This window comes from Hyla sarda, chromosome 3, assembly GCF_029499605.1.
Source record: "Hyla sarda isolate aHylSar1 chromosome 3, aHylSar1.hap1, whole genome shotgun sequence".
In the NCBI taxonomy this organism is placed as follows: Eukaryota; Metazoa; Chordata; class Amphibia; order Anura; family Hylidae; genus Hyla; species Hyla sarda.
In genome coordinates, this window is record NC_079191.1 from 406,582,310 (window position 1) to 406,606,381 (window position 24,072).

The window sequence follows — 24,072 nt, forward strand, 5'->3', positions numbered from 1 at the left end:
CACAGGTAGATGGATAAATACTGCTACATCCAGATCTCAGCACTCCGGATAAGTGAAAAAAATATGGTGGCTTTATTCAATGCAAAAACAAGCCACCATGGAATAAAGCCACCATATTTTTTTCACTTATCTGGAGTATATATGATATACACAGATAGTTGAATATGTATAAATATATACAGATATGTATAGCTATATACAGGTAGATATAGATATATATATATATATATATATATATATATATATATATATATAAATAGATAGATAGATAGATAGAACAAAAGAAGGATGTCCGGCGTGGAAATGCTCGGTAAAATCAGAATTCTTTATTCCAAACGATTAGACAAGAGTAACATGTGACGTGTTTCGGCTCTCTTGCGAGCCTTATATATACAGATATATATAGCTATTCACAGGTAGATGGATATACAGATACATACAGATATATATAGACTGCTCAAAAAAATAAAGGGAACACTAAGATAACACATCCTAGATCTGAATGAATGAACTAATCGTATGAAATACTTTCGTCTTTACATAGTTGAATGTGCTGACAACAAAATCACAAAAAAATTATCAATGGAAATCAAATTTATTAACCCATGGAGGTCTGGATATCGAGTCACACTCAAAATCAAAATGGAAAACCACACTACAGGCTGATCCAACTTTGATGTAATGTCCTTAAAACAAGTCACAATGAGGCTCAGTAATGTGTGTGGCCTCCACGTGCCCGTATGACCTCCCTACAACACCTGGGCATGCTCCTGATGAGGTGGCAGATGGTCTCCTGAGAGATGTCCTCCCAGACCTGGACTAAAGCATCCGCCAACTCCTGGACAGTCTGTGGTGCAACGTGGCGTTGTTGGATGGAACGAGACATGATGTCCCAGATGTGCTCAATTGGATTCAGGTCTGGGGAACAGGCCAGTCCATAGCATCAATGCCTTCCTCTTGCAGGAACTGCTGACACACTCCAGCCACATGAGGTCTAGCATTGTCTTGCATTAGGAGGAACCCAGGGTCAACCGCACCAGCATATGGTCTCACAAGAGGTCTGAGGATCTCATCTTGGGACCTAATGGCAGTCAGGCTACCTCTGGAAAGCACATGGAGGGCTGTGCGGCCCTCCAAAGAAATGGCACCCTACACCATTACTGACCCACCGCAAACCGGTCATGCTGGAGAATGTTGCAGGCAGCAGAACGATCTCCAAGGGATCTCCATACTTTGTCACGTCTGTCACATGTGCTCAGTGTGAACCTGCTTTCATCTGTGAGGAGCACAGGGCGCCAGTGGCGCAGTTGCGAATCTTGGTGTTCTCTGGCAAATGCCAAATGTCCTTCACGGAGTTGGGCTGTAACACATGTGGACATATGCACAATTTGCAGGGCTCTGACAGTGCTCCTCCTTGCACAAAGGCCAAGGTAGCAGTCCTGCTGCTGGGTTCTTCCCATCCTACGGCCTCCTCCACGTCTCCAGATGTACTGTCCTGTCTCCTGGTAGCGCCTCCATGCTCTGGACACTATGCTGACAGACAGCAAACCTTTTTGCCACAGCTCGCATTGATGTGCAATTCTGGATGAGCTGCACTGCCTGAGCCACTTGTGTGGGTTGTAGACTCCGTTTCATGCTACCACTATAGTGAAAGCACCGCCAGCATTCAAAAGTGACCAACACATCAGCCAGGAAGCATAGGAACTTAGAAGTGGTCTGTGGTCACCACCTGCAGAACCACTCCTTTATTGGGCATGTCTTGCTAATTGCCTCAGATTTCCACCTGTTGTCTGTTCCATTTGCACAACAGCATGTGAAATTGATTGTCAGTCAGTGTTGCTTCCTGAGTGGACAGTGTGATTTCACAGAAGTGTCATTGACTTGGAGTTACATTGGGTTGTTTAAATGTTCCCTATATTTTTTTGAGCAGTGTATATATATTTAATACAGTCATGGCCATAAATGTTGGCACCCCTGACATTTTTCAAGAAAATTAAGTATTTCTCACAGAAAATGATTGCAGTAACACGTTTTGCTATACACATGTTTATTCCCTTTGTGTGTATTGGAACTAAACCAAAAAAAGGAAGGAAATAATCAAAATTGGACATAATGTCACACCAAACTCCAAAAATGGCCTGGACAACATTTTTTGGCACCCTTAACTTAATATTTGTTTGCACACCCTTTGGAAAAAGTAACTGAAATCAGTCGCTTCCTATAACCATCAATAAGCTTCTTACACCTCTCAGCCGGAATGTTGGACCACTCTTCCTTTGCAAACTGCTCCAAGTCTCTCTTATTGGAAGGCGTCTTTTCCCAACAGCAATTTTAAGATCTCTCCACAGGTGTTCAATGGGATTTAGATTTGGACTCATTGCTGCCACTTCAAAACTCTCCAGCGCTTTGTTGCCATCCATTTATGGGATCTTTTTGACATATGTTTGGGGTCATTGTCCTGCTGGAAGACCCAAGATCTCAGATGCAAACCCAGCTTTCTGACAGTGGGCTGTACCGTGCGACCCAAAATCCATTGGTAATCCTCAGATTTCATGATGCCTTGCACACGTTAAAGGCACCTAGTGCGAGAGGCAGCAAAATAACCCCAAAGCATCATTGAACCTCCACCATATTTCACTGTAGGTACTGTGTTCTTTTCTTTGTAGGACTCATTCCATTTTCGCTAAACAGTAGAATGATTTGCTTTACCAGAAAGCTCTATCTTGGTCTCATCTATCCACAAGACTTTTTCCCAGAAGGATTTTGGCTTACTCAAGTTCATTTTGGCAAAATGTAGTCTTGCTTTTTTATGTCTCTGTGTCAGCAGTGGGGTCCTCCTGGGTCTCCTGCCATAGCGTTTTATTTTATTTAAATGTCGACGGATCATTCTCGCTGACACTGAGGACAGCTTAAATATTTTTGGAACTTATTTGGGGCTGCTTATCCACCATCCGGACTATCCTGCGTTGACACCTTTCATCAATTTTTCTCTTCCATCCACACCCAGGGAGATTAGCTACAGTGCCATGGGTTGCAAACTTCTTGATAATGTTGCGCACTGTGGACAAAGGCAAATCTAGATCTCTGGAGATGGACTTGTAACCTTGAGATTGTTTATATTTTTCCACAATTTCTCAAGTATCCACAGTTCTCTTCTCCTCTTTCTGTTGTCCATGCTTAGTGTGGCACACACAGACAGACAATGCAAAGACTAAGTGAACTTCTCTCCTTTTTATCTGCTTTCAGGTGTGATTTTTATATTGCCCACACCTGTTACTTGCCCCAGGTGAGTTTAAAGGAGCATCACATGCTTGAAGCAATCTTATTTATCCAAAATTTTGAATGAGTGCCAAGCACTTTGTCCAGACCATTTTTGGAGTTTGGTGTGACATTATGTCCAATTTGCTTTTTTCCTCCCTTTTTTGGTTTAGTTCCAATACACACAAAGGGAATAAACATGTGTATAGCAAAACATGTGTTACTGCAATCCTTTTCTGTGAGAAATACTAAAACTCCAGGATGTGGACAGGATACACAGGCGCTCGACAACCAGGTAGCAGAATAAAAAGTATTTTTTTTCCCATAATGCAACGCGTTTCACAGCACAGCTGCTTCATCAGGCATCAAATGTCTGATGAAGCAGGGTTGTGAAACGCGTTGCATTATGGGAAAATAAATATCCTGTTACCTTTTTATCCTGTTACCTGGTTGTCAAGCGCCCGTGTATCCTGTCCACATCCTGGAGTTTTCATCTATTTATCGTTACATTTGACGAGACGAGGAGTGGCTGCCTGACACCTTATTCATATTCTATGCCTTGATCCATTGTTGCACTTGGTGGAGTGTAACCCTTTGGGGTAAGAGTAATATCCACCTTTACTAAATTCTGTGTGCAACAACGGTATCACACGATGGAGCGCTGTCTGTCTTTTGTTTTATTACCAAAAAATAAAGGGAACACTTAAACAACACAATGGAACTTCAAGTCAATGACAATTCTGTGAAATCGCACTGTCAACTCAAGAAACAACACTGATTGACAATCAATTACACATGCTGTTGTGCAAATGGAACAGACAACAGGTGGAAATTATAGGCAATTAGCAAAACACCCCAAATAAAGGACTGGTTCTGCAGGTGGTGACCACAGACCATATACAGTATATATTTATACACAGGTAGATGGATATATACAGATACATACAGATATATATATATATATATATATATGTATATATATATATATATATATATATATATCAGATAGATGGATACATTACAGATATATATAGCGATACACATGTAGATGGATATACTGTATACAGCTACGTACAGTTATATAGCTATACACAGGTAGATGGATATATACAGCTACATACAGAGATATATATATATATATATATATATATATAATAGATATATTGTTGCTGGTATTTCCTCCTGTAATTGGAGAGATTTCACAGCCGGTTATGTTTGTGCCCAGATTTGCTATTTTTAAGCTGTGGTCAGGAGCAGGTACCAGGGATCTGTTTTAGTAGCAGTTTCATGTGGTAATTCCGCTTCCACCTGTCCTATGGCTTATATAAAGCATCAAACTACAGTTCATTGTACAAAAAATATTTCTATGTATACTGTGACATTTCTGCCCAAACCACGTGCAGCATGAAACACTGATAGGCTCCATATCACAAAAAATGTATTCACTCTGTGCCCCTTGAGTCATCATGATGTCATCTTCCTCCAGGAATGGGGCTCCGAGTCATTGGGTATCCCCCGACCCCGATTGACAGATCTTTCCCCATGTTTTACCTAATCCTGTGGTATTTTCATACAGGGTGCTACCATTCCCCTTGTATATATGATATGTGCCTATATCCATTGGCGTTGCCTTTGAGTGTGTAGGGACATGTCAGATTTACCAGGGCAATTGTAACCTTATTCATGCATACAGGAATGAAAGATTTTGGTGAAACGGCTGACCATATAATTTGAATATGGGCCTCCTGAATCTCTCTCCAAAGTTGGGGTAGACTGAGAAAAGGGTCCGTCGTGTTGAATTTGAAAAGTTTGATTCTTTTTCTCATGGAGGGATATGTTACGCCAGAGGAGATCTAACACTCAGAACACTTGAATACGCTGCCAAGCAGAGCATTTATGTATGAAGGGGGATCGGGAAAGATAGCGTTGCTGAACAAGGTGCGCATGGGACCCTTAAAGCATTACTGTTATTTCTGAAAATTTGGATGTCAATAGTTTTGATTGGTCAGAGTCTCAGGTATTCGCCGACCCCACTAATTCCATTGGGATAGCCCACTCATGTAATGTATATGACAGACTCTCAATGCTGGTTATTCTTCCATCATTTACCAACCAACTCTTAGTACATTTCAAAATCTCTTCCTTTTAAAAGCTGGGTGGCAACCACCATTGCAGCTCACTTCGGGTTCTTCACCAAATTTCCCAAAAGTCTTCAATGGCAAATGTATTAACCCCTTGTTCCCACCTGACTGCATATTATGGTAGTTTGCCTGGAAAAGCTCTGAGAAATCATTGTTGGATCGGATGGGGCCATATTGGATGCCACCCAGCTGGATTATGTTGTTTCTTTGTGTCAGAGTCACATACTAAAGAGCTGTGAGGCATCTCATCCCCTTTCCCCTGTGGTCGGACCTTTGGATAAGGTAAAAGATTTCTATGGGCATTATTTCCCAATTTAACCAACCTGAGCCTTTCCCACTGTTGCAAATCTACAACTCTGAGTTTACAGGTTTACAGCCCTGTCTAGCTTTTCACTCCTCAGTAGAGTTAGGAAGTGTGTGCGCTTCATATGGCGGCTGTATAACATTTGGCTGAATTGTGCGGGCTAGTTGTTGTAGTTGGATTCCGGCACACTAGCGCCTCATCGGTTGTTTTTAATTAGAAGGATGTGATTTCATTAGGAAACCATGATGGCATGGTGAGGTAACTTGGCTTTTTTTCATTCTCCATGAAAGAAGCTCACAGGCCGTGATTTATAAACAAGGAAAGGATTCGGGCCTAGTACATGTGCAGCCTTCTCCGGTGGGAGCAGTCTTTCCAGCTGAAAGCCTGGCTTCCAACCCTCACTATACAGGTGTCCATTCACTCATCAAAGGATGGATTCTGATGAGCGGTAGGTTCACAGGAGCTGGAATTAGAACATGTTTTCACAGAGCTGGCATTTTTTTTTCTAATTTTTTTCTTCTTCTGCTTCACTTAGGTTTTATACATGCTGCAGTCCTTCTTTGAGGCGAAACACATAGCTAATTCAAAGCGACTTCAGCAGGAGATCTGTGACATCACCGACAGCTTAAAAGCCAGGCTGTGGCTCGCCAAAAGGTATGTAACTGAGGAGGTGTAATAAAAAGATTTCTTCTCAGTTGATCTTGTAAATGAATTTATTAACAATAATAAAAAATGAACCTCATCTTGGTATAGAAAACTAAACACCAACATCAACATAAAGCTTATCCTGGTACCTGGTATAGAACACAAAAAAAATAAAATACAAAGCTCATCCTGGTATGAAAAAAGTAAAAATAAAATAAAATAAAGAAATCAACATAAAGCTCGTCCTGGTATAGAAAACAAAAAAAAATTTACATAAAGCTTATCCTGGTATAGAATACAAAAAAAATACAAATAAAAACTATAAACAACAAAAATTAGAATGTGTGTCCACTTTGGACTTTCTGTTTTTGTTAGAAAGGGTCTCCTGACCATGACAATAGACTGGCTGCAGATCTTCTCATTTCTATGATTCCCAGCGATCATCTACACTCCATGAGAGAACCGGAACAAGTATACTGTTTCCCTGCAGCGCCACCAGGGGTGAAATAAAGAATTGCATAATTTCCAATTAAATTAAAGATAATTAAAAGCTACATGTTAGGCTACCACATCATTCACTCCTTACAGGACTTCCGTACATTGCTGAGGTCTGAACTTGGCTATGTTCTTAAAGGGGTTATCCAGGAATCAAAAAACAGACCTATTTTCGTTCAAAGACATCTCCCTGTCTGACTCCACTTTGGGTGTGGTTTTAGAAGTTGGCTCCATTCAATTTAATGGAACTGAGCTGCAGAACCACACCCAACCTGGAGACAGACAGGGAGATGTCTTTGAAAGAAATGATCTCTGTTTTTCAATTCCTGGATAACCCCTTTAAGTCCTGTAGCCAGTGAATGGAGGAATGCCAGAGGATGCACGCTACCACTTCTTTCTCATGATCGTGGGGGTCCCAGCAGTCCAAAGTCCACAGATCAGCCAGCTGTCCCGTATACTGTGTATAGAGGATAACTTTCAATCTTAGGATAGCAGCGGGTGGTGGGGTCAGGGGGTTTCGACCTCTGAGCAGACACCTATTGTGTGAAGTTCTGGAATACCCCTTTAACCTTGTCACTATAAAATTGCAATATACAGGCACCATGTTATAGAGCCTGAGCGTATTGATGTACAGCTTTGTGGGAAAAGATTCAGTAGAGCATGTAACATGATGATTGAAATCCCAACTCCTCTGCCCTTAGGAGTCCAGTGGTTAGTTGTTTTCTGTATAAACATGTATACAGCAATATCTGTTGTTCACTATTGGACACCCAATGGACTCCTAAGCCATGAATGAGCATAATAAAAGTGAACCTGTCATCACCTTCATGCTGCCTGAACCACAAGTCATTGTGTTTGTCCCCAGTGGCTTCCCCCTGCTCCACCAGCCTAGAGAGAGAGAATTTTCTTGTCTGGATGTATGGAGAAAATGGTCATTCAAGGCTGATCAGGAAGAAGCCACTGGGTACCAGCATGATGGTTTGTGTTCAGACAGCATTAAAGTGATGACGGGTTCCCTGGAGAACCTGGACAACCCATTTGACTGTAAATTGTTTAAAACCAATAAGACATATAGAGTGATTTTCCCACAACAACCAATCACAACTCAGCTAACAAGCTCTGGTAAAGTGAAAGCTGAGCTGTGATTGGTTGTTGTGGGAAAATCACTCCATTTTTTCTCTCACACAGTTTGATACATCTGGACCATAGCCTATTAGATTTGACATCACATGAATCCTGGTGTCAGATCATCAGAAGCTCACTGTAGAAATGAGTTAAACATGGTGGTAATTTCAGTCATCCATTGTCTGTCATCCATTGGTGCCTCGCGCCCGTTCTGAACACTTCTCATTAGGAGTATAATGTGATTTCCCGTTGCTGGTTTAGTTTTGCAGCTTATGTCCTGATCAGAATCATATGCACTGGACCTAGATTGAATTACATTGAATAATACATTAGGTCACTAAAAGCAGAGAACCAATCAATGCATATTTATGTATTTATCTCATGGCCACAGGGGAAGGAAAACCAATTCAATCTTACATTATGCTCTGCTATTGTTCTAGAAAACACGTGGTTTGTGTCTTTGTTGTCGGGCACCTACAGGCTCTGCGGCTGCAAATGAAGGACTTTAGTATTTAACTGTTCTTCCAATTGTTTTGTTATAGGCAAAACCCGTGTCTCGTAACAAGAGCGACATTTACGGACATCCTAAATATTATTGTCACTTCTCTTGGAACGGACAGACACCAAGGTATGTGAGTAGGGACCGTGCAAGCAGTGTGTTTTGTTTGTTCTTCTAGCTGCTCACTTATTTAGGAAAATACACAATAAATATGGGGGGGGAAAAATTAGAGAAAATATAATATAAAAAAATAAATAAAAACATTGGCTCCATGAACAAGAGTGGTGCTGATGTTTCGGAAATAAAGCTTTTTGTTTTTTAAATCTCAAGAGACCTCTGTGAGAAAATATGGCACATTTTTGTTGATAAAAAATGATAAAGTAGAGAACATCCACATAACAATACTGTGGACAAACAGTCATACGTATATCCATTAGCAGCTACGTGGCATAAATATACAATAAAGTAGAAAGTCCCAGTAATAAAGGGATGACTTTCATCAAAGTATCAGTGTAGTTAAAGATCCCTGGAAGGTAAAACAAATGTCCAGCACTGAAATAGTGTTTGAAAGCAAGAGATCTGTCCATCCATTGTCTAGAAAACCTAAAGAAGCAGATGTTGACCTGTAGAAACATTGCAGTCATTAAGGAAAAATAACATGAGGTAACAATGAGGACAATATATTAAGTTGTAGACTACAAATCATCAAGCAAACAATCAATGTAAAAAATGTAGAAAAATCATCAGCATGAACAAAAACAGAAGCCTATGTATTAGTCAGTTTTATTGACCCAAGAGACCATATTAACTCTTCCTTGTTGTACCATGTACCACGAACAAGAAACATTAGATCCTTCCTCACATCTTCAGTTAGAATCTTTTCGAAAAAGGGGCTCCGTTTTGCAAAGAAAGGATAAACCAGAAAACATAAAGGGTCAAAACCAGGATAGCAATGCAGTACAAAATCGGAAGCAGAACAAAAAATCACAGACATTAGTAACCTGCAGAGACATGTGCTAAATACACTATAGGGCTATGTTCACATGGCAGAATGTCCACAGGCAGACATTTCGCAAACAGTAGGTGCCGGTAGAACATGCTCAGAAATGCGCAGTCTTAATCAGGCTCTCCAACTTCATGGGGGACCTTGTACATCCAGACCAAGCGGGCTTCATCCGTGGGAGGGAGTCGAGGGACAAAATGCTGAGAACGTTCTCTGCTATTCACTTAGCTCGGAAACGCCAGCGGACGCTTTTCCTCCTCTCCCTCGACGCGGAGAAGGCCTTTGATCGGCTGGACTGGGGCTTTCTGAATGCAACTCTCACCCAAATAGGACTAGGCCCCACAATGAAGGATTGCATTATGGCATTGCACTCAAACCCACAGGCCCAGGTACGCCTGAATGGACAGCTGTCACATCCCTTCGACATACGTAACGGTACGAGACAGGGCTGCCCACTATCCCTGTTGTTATATGCCTTGTGTATGGAGCATCTACTCACTGACATTCGCAACAATCTGGATATAAGGGGCTTGCACGTCCCCCCCCCCCCCATACCATTCTAAATGTTCCGCCTACGCCAATGACCTCCTTCTCTACCTCTCCTCCCCTCTCACATCCTTCCCCTCCCTAATGTCAGCCCTACAATGCTTCACGGCCCACAACAACTACAAACTGAATCCCTCTAAGTGTGGAGCCCTTAAAGTCTGCCGGCCCCCATGCATTGCCCATCATCTGCAAACTACGTACCCATTTAAATGGCAATCCAAGTCCCTGCCCACCTACCTGACTCATATCTCCCTCTGCTCCAACTCATTAAATCCAACCTGGCCAGATGGGAACGGAGTGATTTTTCCTGGCTAGGCCGCATTAATGTCATTAAGATGAATGTCCTACCCCGCCTTCTAGACCTATTTTCTACCATTCCGATACATCTCCCCAGTACATTTTTCCGAGACATCACTAGGCTCCTCTCTGGCTTCATCTGGTCACACAAACACCCTCGCTTGGCACGGCATGTCCTGATCAGGAGGAAGTTAGAGGGAGGCGTGGCTCTACCGGATTGCCTCTCTTACTTCCTGGCCGCAGTTTTACCCGAGTCTTAGATAGTTTCCATCACCATAAGGCAAAATTATGGGTACACCTTGAGTCCTCATCCGCAGGCATTGACCCGAGGTCCTTTCTATGGCTTCCGACTCAGGACGCTGCAAGTCTCACCGTGTCAACCCTACCTCCGATTCTACACTCCATAGTATGCGTGCGCAACTCCTACCTGAGGAATTCGACTTTTCTTCTCCCGAACGGACCCCTGACCCTGGTCTTTGGCATTAAAGCGTTCACTCCAGCATTCTCTTCCCCGTCCTTGCTGGAAAATGACAAGCAAGAGGGACTAACATTCTCCTCTCTGCGACGTCTTTAAAATCCCCATCTGACATCCTACAGGGCTGATTCCTCCCCCTCCCCCTTCCTTCAGTTTCCAATACATGCAGCTACGCCACTTCTATACCACTTCTAAATCCATTCTCAACTTACATCACCAACTTACACCCTTTGAGCGACTTTGTGCCTCCGCAGCGCCAGTCCACCGCCCGGTGAGTGTGTTGTATGGCCTTCTCTTAGACCACGGCAGTGACACCCCCTTACCCTCTCGGCTAGGCTGGGAGTGCGAATTGGGTCGTGTACTTTCTGACCAGGAATTGAAAATGGCCATGGCTCTGTGTCACAAAAAGTGGAGTCCTTTTGGAAGCAGGTTCTAGATGTGATACATCGTTTGACCGATGTGAATGTGCCACTCAATCCGTGCCCTCTCCTCCTCAGCATCCTACCTGGCCCGATCTCTCGATGGTCAAAGTCTTTGTTACACTTTCTTCTCCTGACGGCAAGGACGGTGATACCCAGACTTTGGAAATCCACTAACCCCCCCACCCTTTTGTCTTGGCTCCAGGAAGTGTCCCACCTCCACAGAATGGAGGAACTCATAGCAGATTCCCAAAGACACTCGGCCAAGCACTTTACGCTTTGGTGTCCGTGGACTGAATTTGTCTCCTTCCCTTAGTTTAGGGATCTCTATCCCCCGGCTCCACCCAGGACCACATAACCTCCCATCCCCTTCCACAGTTCCAATGCTGTACACCTCCTCTAGACCTCCTCTACACCGCTGCCATGGTCTCGCGGCCTGGAGCTCCGGAGGTGTCCTGTGAGGTAAGAACCTGCCCTAAGTGATTTACCTTCCTTCCTTACTTTCCTCCCTGCCCTTCCCCTACCCCCTCTGTTCTTTTCCTGTACACCTCCTCCTTCCCCCTCCTTTCCTGATGAGGCCTGCCCCAGCATTCATGCAGGGTTTCTACAGATGGACATCGATAATGCTAGCACCCTGAGTCGTCATCGGCCCTGTCCCATTCCTTCCTTTATACTCTATGCCTCATGACCACATGCATTTCATGTACTTGTTTTGCCTATGCATTTGTTTGTATAGGCTGGAAAAGTTTATAAATCTCTACTTTAAAAAAATAAAATATAATGTGCAGTCTCCATAAATGGCAATTCCTCGATGTGAACATAACCTAGTAGGGAAGAATAGGATGGTGGTGCGGAACCTGATTGACCAGGCGTCCCTACTTCCTGATTGGCCCACTTAACCTGCATGATGCTGTGATGGATGCTTTTGGGCATGCCGGCATGCTTTTGACAATGGTGTTGCGCTAGTGCCCAGAGAGGAAAGTTCCTGACAACTATGGGCGGACTCTCTAGTAGCAAGACACTCTATATACATTATTATATTATATTTGGGTAATTTTTATAAAAGATTGTGAGTACACATAGCAGACAACCCCTTTAAGACTCCTTCAAACATTGCTAACCAGTCAAAGATTGTGCTTTTACAAGAGCCAGTAGTCCACTGAATCTTTTGGCGTTCCATCATTGTACTCAGCATTACAAGTTTCCAGATTTTAGAGTCTATATTGACATGTGATTTAGCTGACGGTACAAGTTTAAAATAGCACATGGATATTTGTTGTTTGTGCAGATGCTAAGGTTATATGCCCAAAACAACAGTGATATGGTAACAGGAAATCATGGGTGCGGCTGTGTGAGCAGTGCACCCAGGTGAGGGCACTGACGTTCTGAGTGCGGTTATGTTGATATTACACCCATGTTTGTGTGAATTAGATGAAATGCTGTGACTATAGTGCTGCGGTATCTGGCATGTGAGAGTTATACAGATATAGCAAAGACTAGTTTGTCAGCTGTATGAGAGCAAATATTTGTCATTGATGTCACATTGTGTTATATGTAGCATCATGTTCATATCCTGTGCATAACATTCTGAAAAAGACATCTAGTGACTGCCAGATACACTTTGAAGGAAAACTCCAGGAAAAGTGGAGTGTTTTATACCTATTACAGGGCCTGAAGGGGTAGTGTTGGTGTCAGACCAGTGCTGGTAACACATCATGTAATGTACTCAACTGGCTTAATGTAGATATGGTTCAAGGTAAATTAAGTAAAGTAAATGCAAGCAAATCTCCAAGACCGGATGGATTTCACCCAAGAGTTCTTAGAGAACTAAGTTCAGTCATTTCTGTACCCTTGTTCATTATATTTAGAGATTCTCTGGTGTCTGGTATTGTGCCGAGGGACTGGTGCAAGGCGATTGGGGTGACAATCTTCAAAAAGGGCTCTAGGTCTTCCCCAGGTAATTAGAGACCGGTAAGCTTAACGTGCATTGTGGGAAAAGGGACAACATACAGTAATACTTAGCGGATAATAGTATTATAAGTAATAGCCAGCATGGCTTTACTAAGGACAGAAGTTGTCAAACCAATCTAATTTGCTTTTCTGAAGATGTGAGTAGTAGCCTTGACAGAGGAATGGCTGTGGATATAGTGTTTTTGGATTTTGCTAAACCGTTTCATACTGTCCCTCATAGACATCTGATAGGTAAGTTAAGGTCTTTGGGTTTGGTAACTTAAGTTTGTAACTGGATTGAAAACTGGCTTAAGGATCGTACCCAGAGAGTGCTAGTCAATGATTCGTACTCTGATTGGTCCCTGGTTATTAGGTTCAGTACTGGGCCCCCTCTTGTTTAATTTATTTATTGATATACAGGATGGTATTAACAGCTCTGTTTCTGTTTTTGCAGATGACGCCAAGCTTTGTAGTAGGGTACGGTCTATAGAGGATGTGCATAAGTTACTGGATAGACTAAGTTTCTGGGCATCCACTTGGCAAATGAGGTTCAGTGTGGATAAATGTAAAGTTATGCATCTGGGTACTAAAAATTTGCATGCATCGGATGTCTTAGGAGGGTTCAACTGGGAGAGTCAGTGGTAGAGAAGAATCTGGGTGTACTTTTAAATCATTGACTGCAGAATAGCATTGTAACGGCAGTGGAGAAGTAGATCCGCTGAGTGGGCCATATCAGGGAGCGGAGTCTAAGGTGCCGCTGGTTTTCACCAGAGCCCGCCGCAAAGCGGGATGGACTTGCTGCGGCAAGTGGCACCCAGGTCTCTACCCCTGATACAACTCGTCCACACAGGCTGCCGAGGTGAAGCGTGGCACAGGAAGGATAAGGCAAACTCATAGTCGGGGACAGGCAGGAAGGTTTGGACAGGCGGCACTGGAGCGTGGTCAGGAAACGTAGCAAGGTGGTCTGGTACACAGTAAGGCAGAACACAAGTATAGAACGCTTTCTCTAAGGCTGTGGGGAACAAAGATCTGGCAGGGGTCAAGAGGAAGTGCAGGGTTAAATAAGGTCAGGACCAGACAAGCACCAATGAATGGTGCGCTGGCCATTTAAATCACAGGAAGCCGGCGCGCGCACGCCCTAGGAGGTGGGGACGCATGCGCCGGAGGCCAGGGACAGCAGAGGGGACAGAGATGTGGGGAGGTGAGTGAAGGCCTGGCATTCGCATGCGGGCGCGTCCCGGGATGCGAACCAAAGCGGAGCCAGCACAGAAAGACAGAGCAGGAGTGCGTTCGCGGCCAATGCGTCTGGCAGCAGCGCTACTCATAACAAGCATGCAGTGTCAGGCCAAAGAAAAATCACCCAGATGAAGCCCTGAGCGAAACGTTGGGTGGTGGAGGCACGCACGTTGGCCTTTCCCCACTGTGGTAATGATATTGTGTTGTATCAGTGTACTTCTATTTAATTATCCACATGTATGGTCTGTTTTTTCTGTACCTTTGTGACTTGCATATCTCTTTGCACTGTGTCACTTTATTTCTGTTACAGGATAGCTACCAGTATGATCTATATACATGCACTTTTTTGCTTGAAGCACAGTAACAATTATGGTTTTTATTATGTACATTGATTATATTTACCTCAGCTATTAGCTGCGTTTTTTGTGTGTAGTCTCTTATCAGTCGGTTCCTCCAGCACCATGCTACCATGTATTTTTCCTTTAGTTTAGTTTTTAAACATATGTCCTTTTGAGCATATGTGTTTAATAAAATTGACTTTTATAACTTGATTTTGGATCGTTATATGCTTATTCTTTGGTGTTGTTGATTTAGGTCTATAGCGTGGATCTTTGATATATTGGGACTTATGTGTCTTATGCTTCTCAGGCCAGCAGGAGATTGTCCTGTATCAGAAGAGGCATGGACTCAAGGGACAGAGACATAATACTACCCTTTTATAAAGCATTGGTACGGCCTCACCTGGAATATGCTGTTCAGCTTTGGGCTCCAGTTCATAAAAGTGAAGTTTTGGAGCTGGAAAGGGGGCAGAGATCTGAGACTAAACTAATATGGGAAAAGGAACATCTTCGCTATGAGGAAAGATTAAAATAATTACATTTGTTTAGTCTTGAGAAGAGACGTTTAAGGGGGGATATGATCAACGTATATAAGTATATAAATGGCCTGTACAAAAAATATGGGGAAAAACTGTTCCAGGTTAAACTCTTCAAAGGGGCACTTCCTCCATCTGGAGAAGAAAAGGTTTGGTCTCAAGGGGCGACACGTCTTCTTTACCATCAGAACTGTGAATTTATGGAACAGTCTACCTCAGGAACTGATCACAGCAGAAACAGTTGAAAGCTTTAAAACAGGGTTAGATACATTCCTAGAACAATATACCATTAATGCTTATGCAGAAATATAATCACATCCCTTCCCCTTTATCCAACTATGCCCCTTCCCTTGAAATCCTGGTTGAACTTGATCGACCATACGAACTATGAACTTTCTTGTTTTATAACTATTACAGGGCCTGATGAGGCAGTGCATGACTTTATTTTAAAACCTATTACAGGGCCTGAAGGACAGTGCATGACTTTTTTGTTTTATACTTACACTGCCCCTTTAGGTCCTGTTATATGTGCTTCCCCTTCTGGCCTTGCCCTGTTATAACACAATGAAAAGGGAATGCAACTGGAGTATTTGCCCCTGGTGCCAAGTGGCAAGAGAGGCACCAACAAGCCATTTTGCCTTGGCCAGAGTATTTAGATACAGGACTAAGGTAGCAAACTGCACTACATTGACATTATGGCTTGGCATATAATCCCCAATCATGTTTTTAGGCTTATTAAGGATTGGACATTAATTGTAAGAGAAGCTTCCTCCAGTAAATGGCACTGTAGAGAAAGTTATTTTCCTTCTGAAAATAAGCTACTTTGCATAATCTATTTCTCATTGAGCTTTGCACATCTTAAAACACTCTATATTCCTGTTTGGTGATCTCTTCAAGGGGACATACTAGTCCACTGGATGAAGGAAAGCCTAGCTACGGCTCTGCACAATGGACATTACTTTTCATGTACTTCTGTAGTCCGCTATACACTCTAGAAGCCATTGTCTGTACAATTATGCGACCCTTGTAAACACTCCCTTTCCTAATTCTCACAAAAACATGCACTTTCTGATTTGCCAAGCAGGTAGGTGGCCACAAGACACCTTTGGCACCACTCACCATTTAGTGGAACAAAAGAGTGGAGTAGGAGAAACGCAATATAACGGGTATAATTTTCCCAGTAACACATCTGTGGCCAGGCAGGTTAAACTTATCAAGAATCTGCCTTTTTTTTAAAACTATAATTTGTTTATGCCTTAATAATAAAAGTTTTAAGACTTGCTTATAAGTTGTGCTTCACCCAATATATATTGCCAGATGGGGGAACATGTAAAAAGTTGTGGGGAGGCAGTGGTGATAGTGATCATGTTATGAAGAAACACCTTGCCAGTGTAGAAAATGCAGAAATCCAGTTTATTTAAATGGGCACTGTCATTAACTTTTTATTTTTCTATGTTGTAGTACTTATGTACTACAACATATTTCTAATATACTTCAATAATTTTTTTTGTGGTTAAAATATTGTATTTTCCTTTTTAATTCCGGCCACTAGGGGTCTCCCTCCTAGTGGCCAGCTGCAGCCAGCTGAATTCGGACCGATCCCGGCCGGGCATCGGTCCGAATTCAGTCAGCCTGCGCTCGCTCCCTGCCTGTCAATCAGACAGGCGGGATCGAGCGCTGTGAACGCCAGGGCTGCGCGCTTTGGCTCCATGGCCTCACACGCCTGCTCCGCCTCCTGGCATAACACTGAATCTCAGTGCTGCGCTGCTGCTGCTGCCTCAGGACTTGGTTATGTTTGCAGTTTGCAGTCTTAAATTCTATTCCTTCCCTGCAAATAGATGTCCCTGCTGGCTCTGCCCAAGTCTAAACAGCGGATTTGTATATTTTCACGCCCCCTCAATGCAAGTCTATGGGAGGGGGGCACGCCACCTCCCATAGACTTGGATTGAGGGGGGGTGGCGTGACGTACGAGGAGCGTGGTTGGGACACCACGACCTCCGCCACCAGCACCAAGCATTGTAAATGGACGCTGGTTGCTGCACAGAGATTGCTGGGGTCCCAGCTGTGTAAGTGGATAAGATGTCTAGGGGCAGAGTACCCCTTTAAGTGAGCTAAAAGTATACAGTATAGAGTTGTTGGCTTGTGGTGATAGTCAAGGGGCCTCAAAGTAACTAACATATAGAGACTTGAGAACATATTTACACCAACATTTTTCAAATATGCAATTGACCGGCTGACTACAAACAGTGGCCCTTCAGCACAAAATGTCTGACAATGGTTAAAACTTCTGGTCACCAGTATTAGTAAGGAAGAGCAACTCTGGAGCACAAACTGCTGCTCTGACAAGTGCAATAGAGAAGAGAACAACGAGGGGACAATAACATTTATGAGCGCTCTTTGAGCGGAGAAAAGGAGGAGAAAATATGATTTTTCTTTTTATAAAGGAGCTGTAATAAGAAAACAAATCTATGCAATGGGACTATAAGCCTCATTTTTAGTTGCATGGATGATTCCCCAGTTTTGTTTAGTGTTACAGATAAATAACTTATCGGGTTCCCTGGTGGTGATAAATCACATTGTTGACTGCGCAGTTACTGAACCGAGCAACCAGTGGTCATTTTTCTCCTGCAGAAGAAGCCTAAACATGTTGACAGGACAACAATGGCCCAGTTCGGCATTTTGTTTTTCAAGTCTCTTTTATTCATTGTTCTACCTGACAAGGGGGCCTAAAATATATATCCAATGCCAGTGACTTAATCTGTATTAATAATCGACGAATATGAACTGACATGTGAACAATGAGAGTAATGCCAGGATTTATGTTGAACATGTGACAACTACAACTCACTTTCCACGATTAAAAGAAAAATTGTGGGATGCGGTGTGTTCAGGTGGTGCGGAGAATGAGAGAGCAATGAAGGAAAATTAAGATTAGGATTTGTTTGGACTGGAAGTGCCAGTTCATGTCTGGGCCACAAAATAGGTACAAGACGTTTAGAAAGTCTTTTGATCCTTTCTCTTTATTCACATTTTGTTATGTTGTGGCCTTGTGTTAAATTAGATACATAAAAAGTTTGTTCTCCCATCATTCAGCACAAACTACCCCCTATTATGATGAATGTGAATACAGGAATTTTTTTTTCAATAATATATATTTATTAGGTTTTTCAAAACATAAACATACAAGGAAGCATGTTAATCAAACAGGCACAATCACAAATCTTAAATAACAAATGAAAGCAAGAGAGCTCCTCCATAAAAAAAAAATTCACAATTAGGGGTACTCGTACCTCAGATACTCATGAGGACCGGATACTCAAAGGACAATATAGGTCCCGTTAATAGACTAAGGCACTCCGGTATCTAATTAGACATAGGGTGGACTGCATGAGAGGCAGGAGTAAATATTTAACATTGAAAAACAGGTACAGGCCAGTTGTTGTCTAATACAAGTGGTTGGAGGATAAAAGAAAAATAGACAGAATGCAGGATAAGGGAGAAAATAGGGCATAGGGGGAGATGAAGGGGAAAGAGTGAGGAAATCGGGGATAAGAAGAGTACATACCGTATATACTCGAGTATAAGCCGAGTTTTTCAGCACGATTTTTTGTGCTGAAAACACCCCCCTCGGCTTATACTCGAGTGAACTCTCCACCCGCAGTGGTCTTCAACCTGCGGACCTCCAGAGGTTTCAAAACTACAACTCCCAGCAAGCCCGGGCAGCCATCGGCTGTCCGGGCTTGCTGGGAGTTGTAGTTTTGAAACCTCCGGAGGTCCGCAGGTTGAAGACCACTGCGGCCTTCGACATCATCCAGCCCCCTCTCACCCCCCTTTAGTTCTGTACAGTACTCACCTCCGCTCGGCGCTGGTCCGGTGCTGCAGGACTGTCCGAAAGGAGGTGGTCCGGTGGGATAGTGGTTCAGGGCTGCTATCTTCACCGGGGAGGCCTCTTCTAAGCGCTTCGGGCCCGGCCTCAGAATAGTCACGTTGCCTTGACAACGACGCAGAGGTACGTTCATTGCCAACGTACTTCTGCGTCATTGTCAAGGCAACGCCTCTATTCCGGGCCGGAAGCACGGAGAAGAGGCGCCCCCGGTGAAGATAGCAGCCCGGAACCACTATCCCACCGGACCACCTCCTCTCCGGACAGCCCTGCAGCACCGGACCAGCGCCGAGCGGAGGTGAGTACTGTACAGAACTAAAGGGGGTGAGAGGGGGCTGGATGATGTTGAAGGCCGCAGTGGTCTTCAACCTGCGGACCTCCGGAGGTTTCAAAACTACAACTCCCAGCAAGCCCGGACAGCCGATGGCTGCCCGGGCTTGCTGGGAGTTGTAGTTTTGAAACCTCTGGAGGTCCGCAGGTTGAAGACCACTGAGGGCGGATGATGAGAAGAGGATGATGACAAGAGGATGATGAAGGGGGGGTGTGGGATGATGAAGGGGGGTGGGGATGATGACAAGGGGATGATGAAGGGGGGGGTGTGGGATGATGACAAGGGGATGATGAAGGGGGGTGGGGATGATGACAAGGGGATGATGAAGGGGGGTGGGGATGATGACAAGGGGATGATGAAGGGGGTGGGGATGATGACAAGGGGATGATGAAGGGGGGTGGGGATGATGACAAGGGGATGATGAAGGGGGGTGGGGATGATGACAAGGGGATGATGAAGGGGGGATGTGTGGGATGATGACAAGGGGATGATGACAGGTGATGATGATGAGGGTCTGGATGATGACAGGCGGTGATGATGATGAGGATGTTAATGACGGGTCTGGATGATGACAGGGGGGGATGATGTATTTCCCACCCTAGGCTTATACTCGAGTCAATAACTTTTCCTGGGATTTTGGGTTGAAATTAGGGGTCTCGGCTTATACTCGGGTTGGCTTATACTCGAGTATATACGGTACCTCAGAAGGCTGCAAGCACAGGTGGGATCACAAGCGGCAGGTCAGCTGACAATACTAGGTGGGGTAACAAGCTCGAAAAAAAGCAGGAGGATCAGTCACGTGTTTAAGTTATCAGGTATAGAGTTCTATAAGCACCAGAGGACATAAAGTTGATCCAAGAGCCCCATATTAAGTGGTGTTTTGTCAAATGGTGTCTGGAATCTGCAATCAATTCTTCCATCCTGTGAATGTGAGTGAGCCCAAGTGTCCAGTCAGAGAAGGAGGTAGGGGAAGTGGATCTCCATCTCCTAGGGATTACTGACCTGGCAGCTAAAAGCATGAATCTGATCAAGTGAGCATGCCATTTAGGGATTGAGGGAGGAAGAATAGAGAGAAGAGGAGCAGGATCAAGGTTAAGACGGATTGAGGTTAGCTCAAAGATCGTTTGCAGTACCTGTTTCCAAAATGTGAGTAGTAAGGGACAATGCAGTCAGATATGTGACATTGTGTCACCTGGCGCGCCACATCTCCAGCATAGATCTGGTAGGCCTGGGTAAAAGCGGGACAATAAAGCCGGGACCCTATTCCATCATGTTAGGAGTTTATAGTTTGTCTCTTGTGCCTTACAAGAAATGGATATCTTATGAAACATTGAAATGGCCCTTTCCCATTCTCCATCCGAGAAATCACAGTTCAATTCCTGTTCCCGACTACCGTACATCGGAAGGGAAGAGGGTCGTCTTAAGGAGTGTTAAGAAAAAGAGCGCATATGGCACTGATTGGACAATATGTCACAGAGTTCGCTGTCACAGAGTTTCTCGAAGGGAGAAAGGGGGCGGCGGAGGTTGAAGGTTACGCTATTAGTGGCATAGAAATGGCTTAATTGAACGTATTGAAAATGGTGCATCAGGGTGGCAGGCAAGCCAGGTACGAGGTCCTGCAGAGCTTTCAATTTGGAAGGTTTTAAGAGATGTGAGAAGGAGAAACCATCAGATTTAGAGTATTCCTGTAAGTAAGGGCAGGTGGAAAGGCCGGATTCCCAAAAACAGGAGACAACAGACCACCGGGGAGATAAAGAGGGATGGTAGTCAAGAAGGTATGATGCGTTCGGGCAATGAAGGATATGACAGGGGGTAGGGTTGAGAGGAGATCGGTAGTCAGTGTAAGCAGGGGGAGCCATAGGAGCGTTCTAGGGCCTAAGGGTGTGGATTGGCATTCCAGTCACCCTATATGGCTCAGGATTATTTTTCCCCCCTGACGTTCAGCACGTTCGGACCAACGCTGGCCGGGCATCGTGGCACAGCGTGGTCCGGATTTCCTATACAGGCAGAGAGAGAGTACAGAGCTCGTGTGCGCGCGAGCGTGGCACGTAAAATTTAAATATCCCTGCCCCCCTGCATCTCCCTCTCCTCATTCATTGCAGCACACGAGCTGCAGGAGAGAGAGGAGACGGACGGAAGCGAGCCCCGGCCGCCCACTTCCTGCCCTCACCAGAGAGCTCAACTCTGAGCTCCTGCAGCTGTGCCACAAAAGGTATTTTTATGGGGATTTGGGGGAACAGGGATAGACGTAGTTAGTGTCAGGGACAGATGGGGAGGGGGAATAGGGAAATTTAATTTAGTGATAGCTACTCTTTAACCCCTTAAGGACGCAGGACGTAAATGTACGTCCTGGTGAGGTGGTACTTAACGCACCAGGACGTACATTTACGTCCTAAGCATAACCGCGGGCATCGGAGCGATGCCCGTGTCATGCGCGGCTGATCCCGGCTGCTAATCGCAGCCAGGGACCCGCCGGCAATGGCCGACACCCGCGATCTCGCGGGCGTCCGCCATTAACCCCTCAGGTGCCGGGATCAATACAGATCCTGGCATCTGCGGCGGTTCGCGATTTAAATGAACGATCGGATCGCCCGCAGCGCTGCTGCGGGGATCCGATCATTCATAACGCCGCACGGAGGTCCCCTCTCCTTCCTCCGTGCGGCTCCCGGCGTCTCCTGCTCTGGTCTGTGATCGAGCAGACCAGAGCAGAAGATCACCGAAAACACTGATCTGTTCTATGTCCTATACATAGAACAGATCAGTATTAGCAATCATGGTATTGCTATGAATAGTCCCCTATGGGGACTATTCAAGTGTAAAAAAAAAAGTTAAAAAATTTAAAAGTAAAAGTAAAAAAAAAGTGAAAAATCCCCTCCCCCAATAAAAAAGTAAAACGTCCGTTTTTTCCTATTTTACCCCCAAAAAGCGTAAAAAACATTTTTTATAGACAAATTTGGTATCGCCGCGTGCGTAAATGTCCGAACTATTAAAATAAAATGTTAATGATCCCGTACGGTGAACGGCGTGAACGAAAAAAAATAAAAAAAGTCCAAAATTCCTACTTTTTTAATACATTTTATTAAAAAAAAAATTATAAAAAATGTATTAAAAGTTTTTTATATGCAAATGTGGTATAAAAAAAAAGTACAGATCATGGCGCAAAAAATGAGCCCCCATACCGCCGCTTATACGGAAAAATAAAAAAGTTAGAGGTCATCAAAATAAAGGGATTATAAACGTACTAATTTGGTTAAAAAGTTTGTGATTTTTTTTAAGCGCAACAATAATATAAAAGTATATAATAATGGGTATCATTTTAATGACCCTCAGAATAAAGAACACATGTCACTTTTACCATAAATTGTACGGCGTGAAAACAAAACCTTCCAAAATTAGCAAAATTGCGTTTTTCGTTTTAATTTCCCCACAAAAATAGTGTTTTTTGGTTGCGCCATACATTTTATGATATAATGAGTTATTTCATTACAAAGGACAACTGGTCGCGCAAAAAACAAGCCCTCATACTAGTCTGTGGATGAAAATATAAAAGAGTTATGATTTTTAGAAGGCGAGGAGGAAAAAATGAAAACGTAAAAATTAAATTGTCTGAGTCCTTAAGGCCAAAATGGTCTGAGTCCTTAAGGGGTTAAAGAAGGCTTTGGGAGGAGTCCAAGGGATACCAGCAAATAGGTATAGGAGCAGTACGTTCATGTTAACAATATTAATTCTCCCAAGCCAAGAGAAGTCTTTTCACTCCCATCTAGCTAGATCTGCTTTAAAGAGTCGGTAGAGCAGTAGTAGCAATATATGACTGTAGGTGAGGGGGGGGGGGGGGGCAGAGGTAGATGGGGAGTTAGCTCCAGGGGCTTGCAGATTATACAGTAGAGGGTACAATAATAGCTGTGAAAGGCATTAAGTATGTCAGGTGTGAGATAGAGGGAGTCCGAGGAATCTCGTATGACAGGAACAAATAAGGAACATCTCTTCTCTCAGAGGGCTCTTGCCAACAGTCTACCATATTTGTTTCCCATTCATATAAAAGTGTTCCTGTGAGTTGTCTATAATAGCAATACTTTGCATTCAGCTAGGACAGAAGTTCTTGGCGAATGTGAATATTACAAAGGACTTGCTCTTGCTGGGTTCGTTTATGTAAAGTTCCTAATGTGTGAAGGTCGGTCTGGAGGGAGGATAACTTAGCTGTGGCTTCCCTCTTTAACCGTTCCCCATGCTTCACCAAAATGCCTCTAAGAACGCATTTCGGAGCTTCCCACTTAATAAGTGGGGAAGAAGTGTCAGCACTATGATCAGATTGGAAATTTACAATCGCCTCCTTTAGTTCCTGAAAACAAAGTGTATCCAGAAGGAGGGAGTCATTCAACTTCCAGGAGGAATGGGGTTTGGAAAACGAGGGAGGAGTGAAAGTGAGCAGAAACAGTGCATGATCGGAAAAGGTGATGGAGCCTATAGAGGAGCGTTTAACTGATGGCAGAAGATGGTGGGGGCAAAATATGTAGTCTTTCCTACTATATGAGTTGCGAGGATGGGAATAAAAGGTGTAGTCTCGGTCATTCGGGTGGAAAGTGCGCCATGT

The 24,072-nt window shown here is 43.8% G+C and overlaps 1 protein-coding gene across 5 annotated transcripts in view; it reads left to right on the forward strand.

Annotated features, from left to right (window-relative positions):
- Nucleotides 1-24,072, forward strand: part of THADA (THADA armadillo repeat containing) — a 706,980-nt gene that overhangs the window by 515,952 nt on the left and 166,956 nt on the right. For all 5 annotated transcript variants that reach the window (XM_056568134.1, XM_056568135.1, XM_056568137.1 and 2 more), the window contains 2 exons: nucleotides 6,239-6,357; nucleotides 8,511-8,596. In XM_056568134.1, coding sequence (XP_056424109.1) covers nucleotides 6,239-6,357; nucleotides 8,511-8,596 — 205 coding nt within the window. The remainder of the gene's footprint in view (nucleotides 1-6,238; nucleotides 6,358-8,510; nucleotides 8,597-24,072) is intronic.